This window comes from Histoplasma capsulatum (genome assembly GCF_000150115.1).
Source record: "Histoplasma capsulatum G186AR genomic scaffold supercont2.13, whole genome shotgun sequence".
Taxonomy (NCBI): Eukaryota; Fungi; Ascomycota; class Eurotiomycetes; order Onygenales; family Ajellomycetaceae; genus Histoplasma; species Histoplasma capsulatum.
Window position 1 is genome coordinate 262,424 of NW_025544813.1, and position 22,623 is coordinate 285,046.

The window sequence follows — 22,623 nt, forward strand, 5'->3', positions numbered from 1 at the left end:
ATGTCTGTTAAGGCAGCTCACGTAGATAGGTCAGAGCTTGCTAAATAGCTGTTTACGTGCTAAATATGTTGCAAAACCGAAATCTCATTCATAGAGTAAACTGGCTCATGGAAGAGAGCTTTGCTGGCCAAGGCGAGCAGCGGCCAACTCCTTGGAGAGCCCCTAATCCTACTAGCCAACGCCAGTCCAAGGATATCATTAGATGTCCTTTTATCGTATGCTTGGGGTCGAAGACTTGTGGCTTGCTGGCCATTTCGATCGCGTTTTCATATCAACAGGACTCGTGATTTCTTCCTTCTCCGAGTTTTGAATTATCAGCTGGTAAGCTAGCTCCATGGGGGAAGTAAATGGAGCCATAGAAGTAAAATGACCTAGCACAAATTCGCCACTCCTATCCGCACGGCAGGCCTTGATAATTACCCCCTGGGACTCCACAGAATAAGTAATATCGATATTAGTGATCTTTTGCCGAGAAAATTCCTCACATATTAATTCAACTGCTGATAGAATTTCTTGATCGTTCCTTTCAATCTCGATGAGAGCTCCACGCAGGTGTAGTTCGTTCAGAATTTCCATAGCCATGGAGTAGTACGGTCGGTTTGTTAGACTTATTTGGTTTATCCGCGGGCGTTTGGTCCGATGTCCACTCGGCCCCGTGGGTGACGGATCTCGCTTAGCTCCTGGGACGCGATTAGTGCCTGATACTATGGGAGTTGGTACGTTGGGAGACGCTAATTCTGGCTTCAAAACTTCAGCTGTTATTGGGTCAGATGTATTGTCATCATTGGAGGTTTTGTCCTCTTTCAGGTCCCCTGGGCTGGCCATGCCGGTCCTGGTTGCTTCTTGGAAGCAATTTTCCGATGAAGGCCTAGTCGATGGGTTCATCCGTAACATTTTGCTCAAGAGAGCAATAAACGGGTCATCAGGTCGGTGCTGGAGCATATCCTTGACAGTACGAGTAATTTGTTCATACCAAGGTAATTCCTCGTCGGTCAGATCAACAATATACTGTAAAACAACCACCCCCAGAGCCCATACATCAACTTTGTTGTCATAGAGTAAGCTTGCACGCTTCTGTGGATCCTTCTCTGATTTACGCTGCTTGTAAACTCTAAAAATCTCTGGGGGTTTGTAACTTGGGGTCCCACAATTTGTCTTCAGCAAAGGGATGTCCTTGGATGGTCCAAAATCACTTAGTTTGATATGGAAGTTAGCCCCCCGGCCCAGTACAAGAATATTTTCTGGTTTTATATCCCGATGTGTGATTGGATTTTTCCGAGAATGGAGATATTGAAGAGCATCAAGTCCTTGGAGTAGAAGCTTTCGAGCTTCTGACTCAGTGATTGGACTCTTCTTATGCTGATCATCTAGATTACCAAGAGGAAGATATTCCATAATTAGTTGAGTTGTGGGCACTTCTGTGAAGTCCACATATTGAACAACATGCTTCTGTGAAGGAGTAAGCTATTGAATCTTGAACAGGTATGGAAGAGTCTTACATGTGATATATTCCTCAGGATTGCTGCTTCATTTCTCAGGCTTGAGCCTTTGAGGAGTTCTTTCGCGGCGTATACCATTCCATTGCTCAGGTGTGAAACCAAGAAAACTTTCCCAAAGCCACCTTGACCAAGAACTGCTCGGGGAAAATAGATAGGTTGTTGTCCTGGAGAATATGGGTCTGTTAAGTGATCAGTTGATCCAGATCCATAGCTTTGCACATCTAATCCCGCGAGGGCGAGAACGGCGTCGTGACTGTTGTCCAAGAATTTTGTAAGATTTCTCTGATATTCTAGGTAGCAAGAACGGCTTTTTAATTGCACAATGTCGAGTGCGAAATTAGGGAGGTGGATTTGGATCGTGAATTCTGGGAATAGAATCCACTGGAATCGACGTCGCCTGAGAGCTCCACCCCAGCCATCGTAGCTGAGAGCCGTCCCATAAGTTGACTCATCTTTCAATATAAGGCGTCCCTGTTCATCAAATGTAATGTAAAAATGGACTCTGCTTATATGATGACAGGTTCTATTCGGCGCAAGTAAAACATCGCACACTGCCTTATCACTGCCGAAAGAGAATCCTCGCCCGGCATTTTTCGGCGGTTTGTCAAATGTCAAACAAAGGTGATGGTATTTCTTTGTCCAGAACGTCTTAGACCCTTCCGGTTCTGGAGATGGAGTGTGTTCTCGACTCCCAGGTTGAGAGAATTCGTCAGGAGGAAAGTAGCGGGCCCTGTTGTGTGTCAATACCAAGGCCTCAGCTCCATGTGTTCGGGGTTCTGCCTCAATTATCAAGATGATGTTTGGATCCTGGTCTATGTTTGGCGCCGTTAAGAGTGCCGGAGACTCTATTGTTGATGCCATTGCCGGTGACTCGGTGAGGATGAAATGCCTCTTTCGCATGTAGGTATCCCAGGAGCGCTGAGGAGGGGCATCGTGGGCATGCTATGCTAGCCGACGTAGATGCCAGCGCAAACAGCAACTTACGGGCAAACACAGCCTTGCCATGTTAGTTAGCCAATAGGGCAGCGTTCACCCGCAGGCGATGCGAGCCAAAACGAGCAAAGCCTGCGCAAGTCGACAGGAGTTGATCCCCGTGCATTCATTCATCCATCGCTCAGGCAGTTCCGTGTCGGAAATGCCCACCCTGGCGCCAAGACCAACATGCAACGACAACATTTAAACTTGAAATCTTGAACTTGTCGTGATTCATTCTCTTGCTAACTCTTGCTTTTGCTGTTGAACAACCCCCAACTCGCCTTCTCGCCTTCATCATGTCTGTGCTGAAGCTCTCTACCCGAGATCTGGATAAACTTTCCCCCAGCGACCTTGTAGGGATAACGTAGGTGGTCCGCCTACCGAGTCGGATTGCTGGGGAAGCAAATACTGACCTCAACAAGCTGGATCGATAATGCAGATCCGGAAAACTGGACTGATGAACATATACAGAAATTGATGTGAGAGAATATCCCTTCCCTGGACCTTTCATACGAAGTCACGGAACAATGACATTAGCTTTGTAGGGAGTTGGTTAAGCTTAGAGGCAAATCGCATCCCTTGGATGTCGCAGCCGTGGATGTCAAACTTAAGTAAGACTAGCCCCACAAGCCTATGCCTATGCATCATACCAGAGAAAACACCTACTTTTAAACGTTCAGATTTAATAAAATTACAAATGTTAGAAATATCCTAGCGAAACCCGATAACCAGCGCGCTCGGAGCTCTTGTTCAAGCGGCACCTCCACTCGAACGCGGAGTTCCCCAGGGTCTCCCGACCCAGAATGGGAAGCGTTGCAGCTCAAACATACTCGGGAAAATGAGGAAGATTACCATGATTTGATACGACTGGGTGGAAGACCAGCATTTCCAGTGGAGATGTGGCGTACTCCCAAAGATGTCCATGGAAAGTATGGCCCCATTGTGGACTACTGGAATACAGGGTATTGGGGGCAAAGACTTGAATGGATTTCATTCCTAAAATTCCAGCAGCGAAGACGCAGGAGTGTTGAGATTTTCAAACAGTATCAACAAGAGGTGCATCGCCATCGGCAACAAGAAGGCATCGATGGTGATATACAACTTCTCTTTGATGCGAAACAGCAAAGCAAGATGGATGTATGGAAGGAATACCACTACTTTCAGCACCGGAATGTGCCCAAAATGAGAATTATGGCAGAAGAAGGACGACAAAAGAGGGAGCATATGAGGTTGGAGTGGGAGGCTGAGCATGGAAAAGGTGCAACCTTGGATCCTAATGAACCATTCAATCCAGCCCTCGCCTGGCTACTTCGATCTGCGAGTGAAAGAAATTTAGACAAGTTCATGATTTTACTGAACTGGATTGAACAAGAGCTTCCAAAGATCGCCCAGGAGATGGTTATGTCCAATAGCGATCTGAGTCCAATTCAAATACTTGAAAATGAATCAGAGCAGGAAGCTGTGTCTACCAATCTCAACATCCACAAAAACCTGAATAGCAATTGCAGGTCTACTAACGTGGGCGGAAAGGCTGCGACAAACACAGTTCTCAAAGCGGATCGCTCGTCGAAGATTACCAAAACTAGAAAAAGCTCAAGAGCATCCATACACGACCGAACAGGCCGCTATGATACGACCCATTTGGCAAAACCACACGGCAAGGGGGCCACCGCACCAACGAATCTGCCCATTTCACCTGTTGCAACCTTGCGCAGGAGCCAGCGCATCACGGACTTGACAGCCAAAAAGAACCAGCAAGCGGAGCCCATGCAGCAAATGCCGCCACAAAGAATATCGAAACGTGTATCCCAAAATGGGCATATAGATAGCAAATCAAAACGTCGGACACAGTCTCTCCAAACTAAACCCCAAGGAAATTACAAAATCTCGAGCAATGAGGAAGAAGCCCCGTTAGAACAACTATGGTGCTAGGCGACGTATCAAACGATCGAGCTAAAACACATTCGTCTTCTGAAGGCATACCCTTTTAGACCTTTACTTGACCTGTGCTGATCGATAATGTAAGCGCTTTTGATAGTCGAGTAGTTAATGGGCTGCTCGGCTTGTGCAGAGATCCAAGATATGCAACCCTGTTAACTCTCCGTCCACGCAGGCGATAATCGGAGTCTTATCGAAGCGCCTGAATATCACTAAACCATATCGTGTGAATACTACCTACATTACCTTTCGGACGTTTTTCCCCACATTGAGCCGGCTTTTCTGGGAACAAATGTGATGACTCAGGGATCACCATTCCAGCGTAACATTCTATCTTCCTTTGTCTGGAGATACTTCTTACTCCTGGCACAATCGCCTTCCCGCAGTATAGCTGGGTATCCGGCAAGTCCACAACTCCTTCCCAGGTAAATACGAAGCGCTGCACTTGCGAATAGGCGCCCACCAGAAGAAGGAACAGGCTTTTAGGATGGAAACAAACGAAGCCACCGCGGTTACTGACTGACTATATTTAGACCTGAAATGAAGAATCAACGAATTCTCTGCATACCCCTCCACTAAGCTAACTTTCGCCTCTGCGCCAACGCGCTCTTCAATTTTTTTTTTTTTCTTTTTTTCTTTTTTTTTTTTTTTTTGGGGCCGTTTCAGCCGTTGAAGCAATATCTGGGATATTATGACGACAGTGCATGATGTACGCTCAGAAGATTTCAGTGAATAGGAAAAGAACTATATATCAACCCATTTTAAATTGCATACTTCTTATTCGATTAACTTAACCGATACTATGCGACATTAGTTTAATTGGCTAGTTTATATTTGAGAGTTTTTTTTTTTTTTCGAGTAGTAAGTTATCCTTGACTGGCCCCACTACTTTCGCAAAATGAACATGTGAAACGGATATTAATAAACCTATTTTCCCTTTCCATTTTGTTCTTCCCCAACCCCGTCCTCCTTCCCCCCCCCCTTGAACCTTGGTCTTCCTTTATTATTTTCTTTGCTTTTTGTCCATGTTACTATGAGAACCCACGTAGAGATGGCAAATGGCAATCAAAATCAGCACCGTACTGACCATGGCACATGCGGTGGCGCAAATATAGTACAGTTGCTATCCCGGTTATGCGGCTACCAAGGTTCAGTCGGCAAGCAGGCGTTGGAATGATGTCATTGGCACTGGCCAACAGGAATCATAACAGGAATCAATGAAACTCGTTGGAGCATGCCATATCAAAGAAACCCCCCTGGCCCACAATGAAAAGTAGAAGTAGAAGAGGGGGGAAGAAAGGAAGTGAAAGAAAAAAAATCTCATCTCTTTCAGTAAAGCTGACACGGGATATATCGCTGAATAGTACTACTATCCTTTCTTTAACTAATGGTCCAATACGACAACCAGACTCTTTATGCCATGCACCGTAGATCTGGTGGACATCGCTCAGAGAAATAATTGCAGGTTGTTGCGATTTCGTTCATCGGTTGCAAGGGCAAGAGAAAAGGCCCATGGCAATGCCCACTACACATTACATATGCATCCCATTAAGCCAGGGCACGCTCTCCGTCAAGGAGCTCGACCAGGCGAACATGAGGCGTTTATCGGGCGCCTTCATTGCGAAAGGTATTCTCCATATAGTGTAATTTTTTTTTTTTTTTTTTTTTTTTGGGTGTACAACCAGCGATAAGATCGAGAAGTCGTGCGTAAATCGAGCACCAGCCAGAGTCATCTAACCAGCATGCGCTCTGCAGACGAAGACAACGGCCAAAATCAAGAAGAAACGGACTGCATCCTCTGCTTCGAAACCCTCCACCGCGACATGAAGTTTCGAGAATTACCCTGCCGACACATCTTCCACCAGCCGTGTATCGACGACTGGCTGTCGAAACGAGACGCGAGCTGCCCCCTCTGCCGTCAGACCTTCTACCACCTAAGGCGGCCGCAGAGTCTTAAAGCGCCATCGCTGCATGAGTTGAGCACCACTGATGATTTTGCCCTTGCAAGTCCCCTTCATAGCGAGGTGTCGTTTGCCTCGTCCCCCTCGTCCCCCTCGTCATCTTCATCATCTTCATCACAGCCGGACACCATGCGACAGGCGACTGCGTATTGTAGGGGTCCTTGGGAGGTATTCAAGTGGTGGAGGAGACATCGGCAGCGACGGAGGGAGTTGTATGTGGGTGGTGAGGCTTGGGAAGCAACGCAATCGTGATAGCATCATCAGGGAAGGGATTGGTGTTTACTTTTCCTCTTTTTCCAGTTACGAAGGTCATGTTAACAGCTAATGAAAAGGCGCTATGGGGGATATTCCTTTGTTTTGGCGTGGGACGCTTGTGCAGAACATCTTGGTTACGGCATGTGGAATATGCAGCTCTCAAGAGAGTTGTTTTTGACATCAATGGAGATCTGGAGTCAAAGTCAACATCCCTTTCGATGAGTGGAACCACTCTGGTTCAGCAACGGGGCTGTCCGCTTCAAGTTCTCAAAGAATGGGTGTAAAATCCTCTTTGGCCAGGGAAATAGGAGCGTGGTCTATTGAAGAATAGATCACGGGCAATTTTCAGGCTTTGCATGTCATAGTCATGTGAACAAGAACCCCCAATTATAATGATAACAGTCGAACGCAGGCCGTACAGTACAATGCGATGTCTTATTCATACGCAGCAATTTCGTTCCTTGATTCATGGGTTTCTTCTTGTTAAGCTTTATGATCATTCTAGAGTAGGGAACTGGATCAATCATCAATAATGCGAATCATGATTCCCTTCCGCGGTGGCGTATTTCCGTCCTTATTTTTTTATTGTAGATGAAATGAGGATAGAGAATGGACAACAAAACAACTACATGGACTAGAGAGGGAGAAATTTCTCTCAGTCCGTGAGCTCGGCCCAGCTACGGTAATTTCCGAATTCCACCGTTCACTGCAAGCGCACCTTCGCGCATTACAATAGAGAAGTGTTGAATTTGCCAGTTTCCCCAGCGGAGGCTGTCATAAATACTAGGGAGGAATGCGATGTCTACTAGTACCCGTCTCCAATTCTTCTCTTCCTGCTAGCTGCTGCGACAGGTGTAGCAACCTATTTATTCCCTTCTTCATCCACCCGTATTTCAATTTTCAATCCCATGTAATAGTATTTGTCCTTGATTTTCAAACTATCCACCACCTAAGAGCAGATGAGATGATAAAGGACCTTATCCGGTCTGGTAAAGTGATTCCCTTTATCAAATCCCACTGTCGCAATCAAAGACTTCAATTCAAGTTGATACAAGCAATTCCACATGGCGCTCGCCGGGAAGTAGCATTGCCAGTGTTTCAGCGTTCCGCTGGACGACCATGGGACGGCTTCTCGATAATTCATCAGTATATATAAGCATGTTAGCTTGGACACTTGTCCTGTTTAAAGACTGAAGGACCTGGCGAGTAGAATGTGAAAGGAACTCTTGGTCGTGCTCTGGTTTTACATACAAGAAGCATTGATGGATAAGTCATGGTATGGCGCTAAGCATGACTAAGTCTGGCTTTGGGCAAGAGGATAACTTCCACGTCACGTTGGCGGCAGTTATCCAATCAGCCCACGTAGCTCAATGGTCAGAGCGTGCGGCTTTTAACCGCAAGGCTGCGAGTTCGACCCTCGCCGTGGGCTCATAATTTGTCTTCAATTTTTTTTTTTTTTTTTCTTTTCCCCTCAGTCAGATAAGGTAGGCTTAGGGATGTAAATTCGAGTTTTGAGGCGGCTTTTTTAGGGACTGATGATTGCATGTAACTGGCTCACTTGTATGCTATGTTGTACAGTGTACATAAAAAAGACCCATGCGCAAATCTGACCACCCGAAAAACACAAAATGATATCTTCCAACTCCCCATATCTTGCAGTCAACCCCCGGCATCCATTCTATATACCACCACCCCCTTTAGACCACCGAGGCTCAAGAGCAAAGCCATGCAGGCAGCGCAAGGAAAGGTGACCCTTGATCACCCCAACCGCAACGTGAAACCCGCCCCTGCCTCAACCCCGTCCCCGTCGCCAACACCACCAGCGACACCTCCAAAGACCTTCGCAAAATCCAACCGAGGCGCCACATCCCCCCTCTTCGGCGCCTCCGGCGTTTCCCGCCTCCGCCTCCGTTCCATGCCCGCTTTCGACGGGAACGTCGGGAACATCTCTTTCGCCTTTGGCTTGGGATCTTCGCGGAAGTACGGGTGTGAGAGACACGTTGCGGCGTCCGGACGGGAGGCCGGGTTTAGCGCAAGAAGGTGGGAGAGAAGGGTGAGGCCGGCGGTGGTAAGGTAGGGGAATTTCTTGCGCCAGAGGAGAGGGATACCGCCGTCTGAGTTTTGTGCCGCGCTGTTGGCTGGAAAACCAACGAATTTGGCGTTGGGGAGGGAGCGGAAGGAGGGCCAGCTTTGGGTGGTTGGGGGTCCCGTGCTGGCAAAGATCTACGTGGGATATTGCTTGTTAACATGAGGTATTGTTTTGTCATCGACGAGTTGAATCTTTTGGGTTGAAAGGGTTAGGGGGGGGTTTCACACCAAGGGGTCGGCCGTACCTCGCTTAATTGGCTGACTTCATTCTCCCCTTGAAATAACGGCTTCTTCGTCACAAGCTCAGCAAATATACATCCGATACTCCACATGTCAATCTCCGGCCCATATGTTTCCGCTCCAAGTAGAAGTTCCGGAGACCGATACCATAAAGTGGTCACAAGCTGGGTCAACTTCGGTGGCGGATCGCCATAATATCTTGCCATTCCAAAGTCCGCAACTTTGATTTCTCCCCGGTTGTTCATCAGTAAATTTGACGTCTTTAGATCGCGGTGCATGATCCAATGCGAGTGTAAGTACTCCGTCGCGGAGATGATCTGTAGAAGTAACGTTTTCGTCTCTGATTGGAGAAACGGTTCTTGCATATGGTCGAGGAGTGTTTTGAGGTCATGTTCGACGAAATCCATGACAAGGTAGACGCTACAGAGTGGGAGGAAAAGACATGAAGGGACGAGCTGGTTAATGCTTTCCGGTATCCGGGCTTTTCAGGATGGGTTGAATATATTATAAACGCGAGAACTTACTCGTCCATACCATTGCCCATCACGACTTCCCGTAGATGGACAATGTTTGTATGTCTGGATTCCAGTAGGATTTGAATCTCTCGCAGCCCGGTAATTGGAAAGCCGTCGTGGCAATTTTCCATCTTCAATCGCTTAAGTGCAACAATGTCACCAGTTGCAAGTTCTTTCGCTCTCGATACCAGGCCATAAGAGCCTTCTTCGATGCGATTTAGTCGTTCGAAATTGTCCACATGTCTACACGGCCCCCATTCCGGGGCCGGAAATTGGAGCAGGGGAATGGGCTTCTGATCAATAGGAAGGTCGGGCCGTGTTTCTGGTTCATTCGACAACCTCCGCCTCTTGGATGGCCTCCCTGCATCGCCATTCGCACCCTTCTCTTGAGCTTGTAAAGAGTTATTTGACCCCTGGTCCGCATGTGTTTGCGCAAGAAGTTCCTGTGCCTCCTCTTGCTGGCGCCGCTGCTTCTCCGCCTTTATACGTTTCCGCTCCTCCTTTTCTCGTCTTTTCTGTTCAATAAGGGCTTCCGTTTCGGCATCGTCCTCTGCCCATCTTGATCTTGGTGCGGTCGACATTGCGCGTCCGGGTGGTAATGGAGGGATAGCTCTCCACGCTCCATTGTATCGGAAAGGATTCAGCACCGGAGCGGATCTACATTTGTCCGACGCAGACGATTTTCCTGGGCAAAAAAAAAAAAGTCGCTTTTCTGATGGTTTGCTCTGGTTTCTAAGCCAGCCAGCACCCCCACTAGTTCCATCTCTTCAACAATGGACGAGTCTGACGCCATGGAGACCGAGGTCATTCCTATGAATATCCCTTTCCTACTATATATTGAACGGATATCGATTTCTCACCAGTTGATTGATCGCCAAGCCTTTCATTTGCGCAGTTACCCATGATGCAGTCATTTCAGGTACTACTTTAAAAGCCTTTTATTCCTGTTAACAGCGGGTTTGATACTAATTGGAAATGGATAGGCGACATTTTCGGTGCCTCTGACTTGCGATGACTGTATCAAGGACGTATCTACGTCCCTCTACGCTCTGGATGGTAGGTGGGATATTCAGTCAAACACTTTATCCGCTTTTGGCTGCGGCAATGAGAAATGCAACTGAACGGCGAGAATTATCTAGGGGTCAAAAACGTGCAGGGTAATTTGAAGGACCAGATCCTCCTGGTGGAAGGAACTGCGGCGCCTTCTGCTATAGTTGCTGCAATTCAGAGTACTGGAAGAGATGCTATTCTCAGAGGAAGCGGGTCCTCAAACAGTTAGTTTTCCCGCTCGCACACGGCACCCTTTTACACCTTGTTATTTTTACCGTATCCCATATACCCCTCAGCGTGGTCTAGGATGCCAACTCTTACCTTCTGTTTTATTTACAAATATTCTTCTCGCGGCATAAGATGCCTCAGTATGTATCCTAGAGACACATTCCACTACGGTAGAAAATCCAATCCGTGGTCTCGCGCGCATGGTCCAGGTGGCCCCAAGATTGACGCTTGTTGATCTTACTATAAACGGCCTTTCGCCGGGGAAGTATTGGGTTACAGTACGTGATATGGGAGATATTTCTCAGGGACCAGCATCAACTGGTGGCATATGGGAAGCTGTGAAACAGAAGGTTCCAGGGCCAGAGCAGCCGCGAGGAGTACTAGGTGAGATAGAAGTGGACGGTAATGGAAAGGGGAGTGTTTTCCTTAGCCGTCCTGTTGCAGTCTGGGAGTTGATTGGGAGAAGCATGGTGGTGTCCAAATCCAAAGAGGGACCGTTCCAGAAGGAAGATCCAAACACGCCGGTTGGAGTTATTGCTCGCAGTGCTGGGATATGGGATAACGATAAAATGGTCTGCTCTTGTTCCGGGAAGAACGTATGGGAAGAACGACGAGAACAGGTTTCGAAGGGAATGATGTGAAGAAAAATTGTGGATGTTCCCGTGTTTACGTTGGCCGTAAGGTTTCAGAACGGTCTGGCTTCCTGTCCCCTTGAAGCGTATTCCCGAATCCATACAGCTATTTTGGGTCTCCGGGCAGAAAGGCTCTGTGAATAGGGATGAGGGAAATTACTGACAGCCATGGAAGGTCAAGAAAAGGCTAAACTTGACGATTGTGAAATGGCTGAGAATGCATTTCCTAGATGTGATACCAGACGTAAATAGGAAACAGACATGTTACTTGCAAAAACATTGGCTTTCATGCCATCCCTTGGTAGACTCATTATGTAGCTTCTAGCCAGGACTTGCCCTTCATGCGTCTGTATATGCTAGCGTTTGAACCCTGACACGCGCTTCAAACCTAAGTTGCCGGAAACCGATTCATCGTCATGAGACTGCGTTTTCATGAGAGTCGATGTTTTGATGCCAGTTGCCAGTAGGATCGAACAGCAGAGAAACATTCATTTCTCATCAAGGTTATGATATCTGTGAGGTCGGAGGAAAGGAATCAATTTTTTTTACCGACTTTTCGCCCGGCCTTTCAAGACCATCCATATTGAAGCCTGCATTCGAGTTGGCCCGTAGCCTGTAGGGTTGGCTGGTTAAGCGCCCCTAAATGTTCCCCGTCGCCGCCAACCCCGTTCGCGCAGGCTGGGCACCTCATCCTAACGGCCAACCAGCAGCGTCAGATGCCATGCCAACGATGCCATGCTCCCTCGTCCTTCGGCTGCGGTGTCGAAGAGCCGGTGGTATCAATAATGGGATCCTATGGAGAACAATGCGCACCCTGTCGCCCTCAGCCAAGGCTTGCTTTGACGAGCCCAGGATCGATTTGCCCTCAATTCCTTATTCCTCCAACAAGTCACATCTCACAACCCATGTTTCGTGTCCATGGCGGATCCTGGCTCGATGCACCACCCTGAACTTCGGGCGACACATGTCCCTTCGAGCCACCTGCGACAATGGACAGGTTGAGGCGGCTCGCCCCGCTTTCCCCTGTCCAGGTCGAGACCAGTATCACGGACCCCGTCACTTGGGAGGAGACCATCACTGTCATCCGAGCCATGGGAGGATTATGCACAGTACATTACATAGCATGTCCGGCACTTTTTCTTCTCTTTCGGTCTTGAACCTTGTACTCGGATGCATCTACACTACTTCACCGGCGGCAATTCGAACCCTTCCATTCCATTCATTCGTGGACGTTAATCCTGGTGGTTTATTTTTACCCAGCAAGAAGACTGGAACTGAGGAGACTATCGACAGTAGGCTGGCCCTCTCACGGATTCTCTCGCAGTTTATCTTTCTTTGGATCGTTGCCCATATTTTCGAGTCTTCGCGTGCGGATGAACAGTTATATAATCATTTTCTAAAGCGCAAATATCGAGATCCTTTTCTAGGAATCTTAAATTTTCGATTTGTCCCTCGTTCTTCATTTTCAAGGAACAACACATTCTAACCGGCTGACGGGAGGAAGAATAATGGCCGTCTAAGCCTGGGAACTTAGCTCGCCCAGCCTTAAGATCTTGAGCAAGCGAACCAAAGGTCCCTGTCATACCTCATCCGAATATTCACCTCGCAAGGTATTTCTCGGCGGCTACGTGGTGAATCTGGCAGGCTGGGGCCCCAAAACGAGAGGATCAGCTGCAAGCCATTCCGCTAATCACAACCATCACACGCCCAGATAGGCCTCCTACGCGGATTGAGAAGAAAGTGGCCGGTTTAGCCACCGCGAGAGAAATAACACGCTCAACTGCTCCATCTTTCGTTTCTCTTTCTAAATAACATCGAAACATATCAGTCATCTAGCAAAAGTTACCTTTTCACAAGTTGTATATTATTCCACCCTACTGGCATCTAGTTTCAACCCTTTGATCATCAGCGCCCCAGGACTGGATAGCCGCCCTTGCATCCGTGCTGCGGGGAACACCACAAGTTGCCCAAATGTCGTTAAAACAGGTAAGGAAATCGCAAACAAGACGCATCCTATGCTTTTCGGTATATTTTATATTTTTTGGTTTCCTTCTGATGACTTACTATATCTTTTTATATAGGAGATAGAAACCTGGGTTCAAGCTCTCGCGAACTACGACAATAATGAGTTTGAAGAGGCTCTAAAAGTCTTCAATAATATCGCCGATACATCCAAAATCCTCTTCAACTGTGGGGTCATCTACGCAACTCTAGGAGAACATTTTAGAGCGGTACGTTAAAGATGGAAAAACATTACATCCAGGATTTTTTTGGAGGAAGGCTATAATAATACAGGTATTAATCAATTGGACGCTTCTAGGTGGAATGCTATCAACGGGCTGTTGCACTCGACCAGTATTTTGCCGTTGCTTATTTCCAACAAGGTGTCTCCAACTTCCTCGTGGGCGATTTCGAAGAAGCCCTCGCCAATTTCAACGATACCCTACTCTACCTGAGAGGAAATACGTCGATTGATTATGAGCAGCTGGGACTGAAATTTCAATTGTACTCCTGTGAAGTTCTTTTTAATCGGGGCCTATGTTACGTCTATCTCCAGCAAACAGAGGCTGGCATGCAGGACCTTCAATATGCTTCAAAAGAAAAGGTTAAACCGGACCACGAAGTCATTGACGAAGCTATCAAGGAGAACGCAGAGGTAGCTCGCCCAGACCCGCAAGCTTTGAGCATTCATACCCTGGATGCCTTGACTAACATGACTTGCTTAGGGTTATACCGTATTCTCTATTCCAGTCGGAGTCGTATACCGACCAAGTGAAGCAAAGGTCAAGAATTTAAAAACTAAAGAATACCTCGGGAAAGCACGGCTAGTGGCTGCTTCTGACCGTGCGAATGCCTTCACTGGCTTCCAAGGGTCTGAGATCAAAAGAACTGTGCTCGACACAGCGAAGGACGACCGACCTCCTGAATCAATTTCATTCGCTGCTTCGAATCTAGTACAGAAGGGCCTGACCAGCCGTGGAGGGAGACAGCAATCAGAACCACCCCTCAGCCGAAATTTGTTCCCACCCACACCGCCTCCCGAGTCAGAGAAACCACCCTCCGTTGCTGGCAGTGGCTCTCCTAGCAATTCTTCTGGTCTGTCAGGACGCGGCCCTCGGCCACCGATGCTCGACTTGGGTCGAACAGCTGTGCCGACGAATGACTCTAGTGCGACGGGAGTTCCTAGACAGGCAGATAAACCGCGAATAGGAACCGTCCGCACAGCGTCAGAGCCGCGCGGTCCTCCCACCAGACAATATTCCAACGCGCGGAGCCGCGACCAAAATGGCCGACCGCTGTACCGAGAAACAACCAGACGAATGCAGCAGGACTCTAATTTTTCACCTGTGGACGAAGATGGGTACGCTGATGAAGTTTTCGACATGTACTCTCAACCCCGTAACGGCCGACCGGCAGGAGCTACTAGAGGGCCAAGTGTCAGGCGGCAACGACAACAAGCGCAACCAGCCCGATATTCGGAGGATGGCGACTACGTTAGTGACACTTACGAAGACGATTCAGCAGACGAAGGCGAATTCGAAATGATGGCTGCGCCTCCGCCACGTTCACACCGGCGGCAACCCTCACGGCGGGCAGATGTGCGCAAGATCAGGGCCAAGGTGCATGCGAGCAGTGATGTGCGATTTATCATGATTGGCGGATCAGTTGGATATAACGAATTTGAAGCTAAGATTCGGGACAAGTTTGGGTTTAAACAGCGGGTGCGGATGCAGATGCAGGATGATGGGGATATGGTTACGATGGGTGACCAGGATGATCTCGATATGCTGCTTACAGCGGCAAAACAGGAAGCGAGGAAAGATGGGCTTGATATGGGAAAGATCGAGGTACGTTTTTTTTTTTAACAAAAAGAAATTTTAGTGCTGTTTACTTATGTGTACATCTATCTTCTTGTTGGAAATTTACGTATCCGTGCCCAATGCTGATTCTTTTCCGTGACTACTGCAGATTTGGGTACAAGAAGAGTGAAACGGTTTATATATAGATGTCAGATCAGCTCTTCCTCCTGGCTCTTATCTCCCCGTCCATTTCGACACATGTTTATGAGAATCATTTATATACCAAACCTATAATTTACCACGAGTCCACGAGCTATATACTGCATGTACATCTCTCCTTTTCGCTATTTGCCATCGACTGTGGATAGCCCGCCGTTCTTTCTTTTTCTTCTTTTTTTTTTTTTTTTTTTTCATCTGCTTCCCGACTTATAGTTCCATATGTGAATTCTAGGCTTAGCCCCTAGCATGCAGTACTTCCTATGAGGAAAAAAGAGTATCTTAATTAAGTGAACTTGGCCTGGGACAAAGTTGTGTGACATAGTGGGATTATCAAACTAGAATTTTTCCTTTTATTTTGGTACATACTATACAGAAATATAAACATGAATCGTTTCCCCGGTTCAATCGCCTATCTCTTTCCTAATTTTCCCCTTCTCTCTTTTGCTTTTGGCCTTTTAATGGACTCTTTAATATTCGGCCCTCCTGCTCTCCGAGGCTCCTTCTGATCTCCCAGGAAGTACCTCCGGTACGTAAGCAGTATTCCCACAAATTTTTCCTCATACCCGTCTATCTGGTGTTCACCGTCCTTTTCTTATAATGAGCTTTGCGGCATAAATTCATATCCTTTTAGTTTTACATAACATCAGTAGTTTATATAGCACTCCTGTTGGTTGCTTCGCCCAAACGTATAACCACGAGATAGGGCTATGACTAAGCCTGTTCTCCGCGAGGCCACAGTAGCCACAAGCGCAAGAACCATCAACAACTGGACAGGACAAATCGTAGGTAAGTAGCTAGCTGTAGGTAGCTTTCCACATATAGATACCCCTTCTTATTCAAATATCCAGATACCGGACATAACCAATGCCACGGCAACGATCGTGATGACGGACATCACGCCCCTCGTCAACGAGCTCCTCAAGACCCATGGCACCACGGCGATTCAATCCAGATCACTAGCTAGGACTAGGGAAGCACAGCGGCCTTCAACAGAGACGGTGGATGAGTTTTTGAAGGAGGCGTATAGAATAGTATGTAAAACGAAGATAACTATGAAACGATAAGAGAATGGGGAGGAAGGGCGAGAGGAATGCTACATGTCTCCGCCATATCTATACATATCTATCTATCTGTATGTCCAACTGAGCTCCTTGAAACTGACATAGAAGATATGATGGACAGAACTCCCATATAACCTCCCTCCTCACCTACCTAAAGTCTATCCGACAATCGTATCTCTCCACTACCACACCGCGAGCCCCGTTCCCCCACAATGGCCGCTCGCATCACCACCCATCATCAACAACATCCACAGCTCCCCAACCACCACCAGCCCAAAAACAACACCTAACCGACACAGACCGCGACACAATCGACTCCTCCACAGCCCTCGTCCTCCGCGACCTCTCCAGCTCAATCGCCAACCTCGCCTCAGCCGAAACCCTGCGCCAAGAAATGCAGTCGACACTCCTGCGCAAGAAATTCGGGCTCGATTTTAAGAACAGCGCCCTGTGGAAGTGGGCTGCTGGTGGTGGTCAGGTAGAGACCGGTGGCACGGGCTCGGCAGAGCAGAGACGGCTGGAGGAGACGGAGAGGACGTTGAAAACGATACGGGAGAACGTGCTGTGGTGGTTGCGAGGGCGGTTGGAGGGCGTCGCAGAGGTGCAGAGGGGAATGGTGGAAAAGAGGATTGAGCGGATTAAGGAGAAGGAGAAGAGCGTCTTGCATAAGATGAGTAGTGTCCCCGGAGTGGGTGCAGGTGGTTTCGGGCCAGGCAGTGACGGAGGAGGGTTGTCGATGCGGGATCGTCCGACTGCTTCTGATATCCTGCCAGACGTGATTGACGAGAAAGAGAAGGCTGAAATTGAATCGAAGCTGTCACCGGAGCAACTGCAGCTATTCGCGCAGGAGAACGACGGACTGCTGAAGCATTATGAAGATACTCTGGGTAAAGTAAAGTATGCGATTCTTTCCACTCGTTTCCACTGGTTTATTTATTTTACCCCATTGGTGCCGCTCCTTCGAGATTGTCTTCAACAAGCCTTGAAGAATCCTATGTTGGCAGACCACTCTAATGAAAAAGCTATCAATCATAGGACTGCCGAGAAATCACTTCTGGAGATTTCCTCCCTGCAGCAGACGCTGGTCATGCATTTGTCCACGCAGGAGGATTTCATCAACCAGCTTGTCTCGGACGCAGCCAATACGGAGACCAATGTAGGGCAAGCCAATAAAGATCTCAAGCGGGCTACCGAGCGGCGGAGTACCGCCCAAGCAGTTTTCTGGGGGACCGTTGGGCTGTGTACGTGGTTGATTATTTGGGATGCGATATTTTGATTTGGATCCATGAACTGCGCACGATGTACCACAGCGGAGTGGAGGGATTGATACCTCTCCCTGGATATTGCCTCGCCGGTCAGGTTGGTAGGAGCGGTTTGAGAATGGCCCGCCTTTTTGCTGGTATTATATCTGTCAAATATCTAACGGATATACGGTCCAGTAGCTCTTGTGCGAAGCTTCATTACAGCCACTCCCTATATATAGTATATTCGTAGAATTACTGCGTATCGCGGCTCCTCTCTGAGCGATTTCTTCCTTTCCAAAGAAATGCAATGGAAAGGGAAAAGATGGACCTGTTTTAAGGATCTTCCAAGAAAATCCTCAGCCATATTCCCTCAGTAACGTATTTAGCAAAATAGGATAGACATATAAAAGACCCACCTGCTTCTTTGACAATCCGGCGTCGAGCTGCAATAACACATAGTAAATGTAGAACTAGCACTCCATACCTAGTCTCGATGAAAGAAACCAACCACAAGTTTAACCCTAACCCTAACCCGCCATCCAACCACATCATAACTTGAAATCTTCGCCAACGGCCAGCAAACATGCTTCTTCTTAAGTCTCCATCCTGTCTGCCCTCTTAACTTGCTCAACCCTGTTCCTGAATATCATTTCCTCTTGCTTCCGCATCTTCCCCATCCGCCCATAGGATGTATGATCCTTCCCCCGATCCCCCACCCGATCCCCCACCCAACGCCTCAACAGAAGAAATATCTCACAGCTGAGACGATAAAGCACCCTACTCCGTATCAACCCCCATGAGAGCCTCTCTCCCCTCCGTTCGCCACCGCCAGCCATCTCTCAATGCCAGATATGCATCACGGAGAATACCATCAAGCCAGAGGCTCGATCGTAGCGTCGCACAAACTGCCCGCCAAGCAGACCGGTGCCCTGATGACCCGATCTGTTCCTGAATGCAGCCAACCAGCTAGCATCCACTTGGTCCGCTGCATGTTCTGGCACGCCTCTGTACCGCCTCCGCCCAGTTAAAAAGAACCCTTCGCGGCCGGGCGACTTGGCGGTGGAAAACCTTGTCAAGTCAATTCCCTGACCCCTTTCTTGATTCTTGGCTTGGTTTGGATACGAAGCAGCCTTGGTGGGAGGAGTTCTGGCGAAATGCTTCGCGCTTCATCCATGCAGTCCTCTCCACTTTTCTTACAGGAGCGGCCTCCTTGGCCTCCCTCCTTCAATTTTGTCTTCTCTGGCTTGTTATTAGTTATGGAGATTGAGACAACGCTGTCCTCTGCAGTGTTGTTCCCTGGAGTTTCCTGTTCAGAACGAGAATTTTCCAAGAAGCCATGGCGGCGGGTAACGCCTCGTGAAGAACCAAAAAATATCCAATTCGTTGCTTTTTCCTTTCTCTCCACCTTCGCTTTTGTCGTTCGCTCATCGGCTCTCCCTCTCGAAATCCGGCATTTGGTATTTGCAAAAGCCCAGGTTTTCGGGCTCAGTTTTCTCCCTCCTTAGCATCGAGGGGATACTCTGAACTCCTCTGGCTTTTCTTCGTTTCTCCCTATATCCCGAATAATATATATATAAATATATATATATATCGAGTTGATACCATTCGTTCCATGCACTAAAGGGGACAAAAACGGGTGTGCAGTGGTTGGCTGCTGCGTGTAATTCCCGCAAGAGGCCATATCTTGGTATCCATATTCGTCTCCGTCCTTTTCTCATGCAACTCAAATCGCTTCGAATTTACTTCTCTCGACATCAGAAAGTACAGAGGCATCCGTGTCCACCGGTTCTCCGGCAGCGGCAGCCATGGCTCCTCCGAAAAGGCGCGATGATAACTGGATCGATGTACGTTTTCCTACGAGATCTTTCATGTAGCTGCGAAATATATAGATCTACAGATATATCTATATCTCAATACACCCCCAAGCCCCTCCCGTCCCCAAATTAACATTTCCCAGGGCCTGCGCGGAATCGCCTCCTTCATCGTCGTAACCGGCCACATCCTGACCGCATTCGCCCCATATCTCCACTCCCCCTCCACCTCCCAGGAAGGCCCGCCCTTGCTCTTCCAACTCCCCATCATCCGGCTCTGCGTCGGCGGCCGGGCAGCGGTCTGCATCTTCTTCCTCGTCACCGGCTTCGTCAACTCCATCAACCCCATCAAGAATATGCAGGCCGGAAACACCGAGCTGGCCCTGACGAACCTGGCCAAGTCGACCTTCACCCGCTCGGGCAGGTTGTTTTTCCCGACAAACATCGGAGCAACCGTGGCATGGACCGTTTGCCAGTTGGGCGGTTTCAATATTGCGCGCAGGGCCGATGCGCCGTGGATCCTGATGGTGGCCAAAACCCCAGGGCCGACGTTTTGGCTGGCGGTCAAGGCGCTGCTGAGGAACTGGACGTTCTTTTGGAACAACGGGGACGGCACCTACGATCCCGTCCATTGGACTATTGTTTTCTTCCTAAGCGGGTCGATGAGGATCTACCTGACGCTGTTAGCGACGGCGCTGGTTAGGGCGCGGTGGAGAATCACCATCATCGTCTTCCTGTACATCTTCTCATGGTGCACAAGCGACTGTAAGTGGTATTGCCTCTATATGCGCGCCAAACATATATATATCTGTATATATCACAAAAAAAAAAAAAAAAAAAAAAAAAAAAAAGGCTAACCCACCCCGCCCCAAGACATCGTCGGCATAAACATCAACTCCGGCCTCCTCCTCGCCCACCTCCAAGCCACCTACGGCTCGCGCGCAACCTCCACCCTCCCCAAACCGCTCCCAGCCCTCCTCATCCTCGTCGGCCTGCTCATCTGCTCCTTCCCGCAGGACAACCACCAGTGGACCGGCTGGTCGTTCGCGATGCGCCGGCTCATGCTCAGCATCACGCCCGTCCACGCCGAGCGCTTCATCGGCCGCTACTGGGTCAACGTCGGCTGCACGGTGCTGATGACGGGGGTCTTCTTCTCGCGCAACGCGCGGCGGCTGCTCACACACCCGCTCTTCAACTTCCTCGGCCGCTGCTCGTTCCCCGTCTACCTGCTGCACAACACGCTGCTGCGCTCGCTGCTGGTGTGGATGGTGTACGGGGCGTCGGCGGCGTCGGCGGAGGAGTGGGGGCGGAAGAATCAGGATGGGAGTCCCGCGCAGCTGAGGAGGGGGGGCACGGCGACGTTTGTGGTTGCGGTGCCGGTGTTCTATACGGTGTTGTATGCTGTGGCGTGGGCGTGGATGGAGAGGGTGGATCCGCTGTGTGCGCGGATTGTGGGGTGGATGAGGGAGCGGATGTTTGCGGAGGAGGTAGAGTTGGGGAGGGAGATGGCGACAGGGGTTGGGGGTACGAGTGGTGGCAATGGCAGTGGGAATGGAAATGGAGGCGGCGGTGTCAATAGCACCATGGCGAGAGAGAAGGAGAAGGAGAAGGAGTTAGGGAGGGACTTGGTTTCTAATGCTGGGCCAAGCGGGGAGCGGGAGCGGGAGCCTTTCCTCGTAAGTGCGAAAAGGGGGAAATTTCTAAGATACAGACCATATGCGTGTGTACCAGTATATATATAGAGCTACGACGGCACATACCCGGCGTTTATGTTGCATTGACGCACATTTATATTTTTTTAATCCCTGTTGACGGGTTCGTGTTTTTCATATTTCTTGTTTATTTTCTCGTCGCTAGTCTTCATCTGACCTGGCTTCTGCGTGTATTTCTATCCAGAGATATGTATGTATACTTACTTCCATCTGCAGCTCTTCCTGCTTGCTTGCTAGTCTTCCGCCCCCAATCTAATCATAATCATAACTATCATATCAACATGTAAAGAAAGCAAAGCAGCAAGGAAGCAGTCTTCACTCAGCAAAAGAGGAGCAGAGCAGAGATATTAGATTATATATATGTTTAACTGAATACCAACCAACATTAAGAGACCGTCCTTTCTTTCTCCTTTATCAAAAAAACCCCCCCAAAACCATCATTTCATGTCCGCTTTTTGTTCTTCAATTACTATTCCTCTTCCCCCACATCTCCCGTGTTAAGAGGTTATTGGAACCGGAACCGATTAACTAAGATAGTTAGTATAACTAACTACTAATAAATTCTTTCCGGTTCTTATTTTTATTTTTATTTTTATTTTTATTTTTTTTGTTTTGTTTTGCTTTTTGATGTTTAATATCGGATTTTTTTTTTCATTACGTGGAGTTTTTATTTTGCCAACCAACCCCTTCACCCCCAGCCCTAACTAAGCTACCCCATTAACTAGTTACGACACCTCCCGCACGACACTATCGACCGCCTCGGCGAAGTAATCGATATTGTTGCTGTTCAGCCCCGCCATGGAGATACGGCCGTTCTTCGTCTGCAACGCCAGTTTCCTCCACGTTAGCAAAGGGATATGTATGTATGCATGTACTAATGTATGAGACATGCATGGCAAAGTCAAGGGAAGAAAAAGGGGGAATGAACGAGGAAACGAAGGCGGGGGAGCAAGAGAAGAAGAAGAGGAGGAGAAGAGGAAGACCCACCATATAAACATGCCACTTCTCCCTGAGCCGCTGCACCTGCGCCTCACTCAGGCCCGTAAAACTAAACATGCCAATCTGGCTCGTGATGTGGTCCCAGCTGCCCGGGGTGCCGCGCCGCTCCAACCGCTCGCGCAAGCCGCGGCGCATCTCCACGATCCGGCCGCTCATCGCGCGCAGATCGGCCTCCCACTCCGCAAACAGCGCGGGGTCGTTGAGGACCCGCGCCGCGATGCGCGCGCCGTACGCGGGCGGGTTCGAGATCTCGGACCGCTGCAGGATGGCCAGCTGCGACGCCACGTGCGCGGCTGTCGCGGACGCCTGTGGGCCCGGCGCGGCGACGAAGTGGAACGCGCCTGCGCGCTCGCCGTACAGGCCGAAGTTCTTTGCGAAGGACTGCGCGATGCACAG

At 48.8% G+C, this 22,623-nt stretch overlaps 11 protein-coding genes and 1 non-coding gene across 12 annotated transcripts in view; 8 read left to right on the forward strand and 4 right to left on the reverse strand.

Moving 5' to 3' along the window:
• Positions 1–210: 210 nt before the first annotated feature.
• On the reverse strand, positions 211–2,504 carry HCBG_08043 (calcium/calmodulin-dependent protein kinase; the record flags this gene model as incomplete). The annotated part of the gene is made up of 3 exons (XM_045435092.1): positions 211–1,464; positions 1,500–2,441; positions 2,484–2,504. The coding sequence occupies 3 exons, from the start codon at positions 2,502–2,504 to the stop codon at positions 211–213; spliced, it is 2,217 nt and encodes a 738-aa protein (XP_045284398.1).
• A 266-nt stretch (positions 2,505–2,770) lies between these two features.
• Positions 2,771–4,406, forward strand: HCBG_08044 (uncharacterized protein; the record flags this gene model as incomplete). Its single annotated transcript, XM_045435093.1, has 3 exons — positions 2,771–2,838; positions 3,020–3,085; positions 3,179–4,406. The coding sequence occupies 3 exons, from the start codon at positions 2,771–2,773 to the stop codon at positions 4,404–4,406; spliced, it is 1,362 nt and encodes a 453-aa protein (XP_045284399.1).
• Positions 4,407–5,930: 1,524 nt separating this feature from the next.
• Positions 5,931–6,625, forward strand: HCBG_08045 (uncharacterized protein; the record flags this gene model as incomplete). Its single annotated transcript, XM_045435094.1, has 2 exons — positions 5,931–6,039; positions 6,168–6,625. The coding sequence occupies 2 exons, from the start codon at positions 5,931–5,933 to the stop codon at positions 6,623–6,625; spliced, it is 567 nt and encodes a 188-aa protein (XP_045284400.1).
• Positions 6,626–7,984: 1,359 nt separating this feature from the next.
• HCBG_11071 lies at positions 7,985–8,057 on the forward strand. The gene has a single exon. It is a non-coding gene; the product is annotated as a tRNA-Lys (tRNA).
• Positions 8,058–8,155: 98 nt separating this feature from the next.
• HCBG_08046 (protein kinase) lies at positions 8,156–10,057 on the reverse strand (the record flags this gene model as incomplete). The annotated part of the gene is made up of 3 exons (XM_045435095.1): positions 8,156–8,851; positions 8,962–9,376; positions 9,481–10,057. 3 exons carry the CDS (start codon positions 10,050–10,052, stop codon positions 8,387–8,389), a joined length of 1,452 nt encoding a protein of 483 aa, XP_045284401.1.
• A 315-nt stretch (positions 10,058–10,372) lies between these two features.
• Positions 10,373–11,658, forward strand: HCBG_08047 (superoxide dismutase 1 copper chaperone; the record flags this gene model as incomplete). Its single annotated transcript, XM_045435096.1, has 4 exons — positions 10,373–10,390; positions 10,455–10,527; positions 10,611–10,745; positions 10,882–11,658. The coding sequence occupies 4 exons, from the start codon at positions 10,373–10,375 to the stop codon at positions 11,388–11,390; spliced, it is 735 nt and encodes a 244-aa protein (XP_045284402.1).
• A 366-nt stretch (positions 11,659–12,024) lies between these two features.
• Positions 12,025–12,867, forward strand: HCBG_08048 (uncharacterized protein; the record flags this gene model as incomplete). Its single annotated transcript, XM_045435097.1, has 1 exon — positions 12,025–12,867. The coding sequence occupies one exon, from the start codon at positions 12,025–12,027 to the stop codon at positions 12,865–12,867; it is 843 nt and encodes a 280-aa protein (XP_045284403.1).
• Positions 12,868–13,352: 485 nt separating this feature from the next.
• On the forward strand, positions 13,353–15,371 carry HCBG_08049 (NADPH oxidase regulator NoxR; the record flags this gene model as incomplete). Its single annotated transcript, XM_045435098.1, has 5 exons — positions 13,353–13,367; positions 13,463–13,612; positions 13,702–14,037; positions 14,108–15,229; positions 15,351–15,371. The coding sequence occupies 5 exons, from the start codon at positions 13,353–13,355 to the stop codon at positions 15,369–15,371; spliced, it is 1,644 nt and encodes a 547-aa protein (XP_045284404.1).
• A 736-nt stretch (positions 15,372–16,107) lies between these two features.
• HCBG_08050 (syntaxin) lies at positions 16,108–17,944 on the forward strand (the record flags this gene model as incomplete). Its single annotated transcript, XM_045435099.1, has 5 exons — positions 16,108–16,182; positions 16,249–16,431; positions 16,583–17,358; positions 17,497–17,702; positions 17,901–17,944. 5 exons carry the CDS (start codon positions 16,108–16,110, stop codon positions 17,942–17,944), a joined length of 1,284 nt encoding a protein of 427 aa, XP_045284405.1.
• A 600-nt stretch (positions 17,945–18,544) lies between these two features.
• HCBG_08051 (uncharacterized protein) lies at positions 18,545–19,133 on the reverse strand (the record flags this gene model as incomplete). Its single annotated transcript, XM_045435100.1, has 3 exons — positions 18,545–18,710; positions 18,796–18,927; positions 19,111–19,133. The coding sequence occupies 3 exons, from the start codon at positions 19,131–19,133 to the stop codon at positions 18,545–18,547; spliced, it is 321 nt and encodes a 106-aa protein (XP_045284406.1).
• Positions 19,134–19,510: 377 nt separating this feature from the next.
• HCBG_08052 (uncharacterized protein) lies at positions 19,511–21,465 on the forward strand (the record flags this gene model as incomplete). Its single annotated transcript, XM_045435101.1, has 4 exons — positions 19,511–19,549; positions 19,603–20,281; positions 20,390–21,192; positions 21,445–21,465. The coding sequence occupies 4 exons, from the start codon at positions 19,511–19,513 to the stop codon at positions 21,463–21,465; spliced, it is 1,542 nt and encodes a 513-aa protein (XP_045284407.1).
• Positions 21,466–21,953: 488 nt separating this feature from the next.
• HCBG_08053 (aspartate aminotransferase) overlaps positions 21,954–22,623 on the reverse strand; it is a gene marked incomplete at both ends in the record, with an annotated part of 1,862 nt that continues 1,192 nt past the window's right edge. The window contains 2 exons of the mRNA XM_045435102.1: positions 21,954–22,049; positions 22,216–22,608. Of these exons, the coding sequence (XP_045284408.1) occupies positions 22,380–22,608 (229 nt within the window). The remainder of the gene's footprint in view (positions 22,050–22,215; positions 22,609–22,623) is intronic.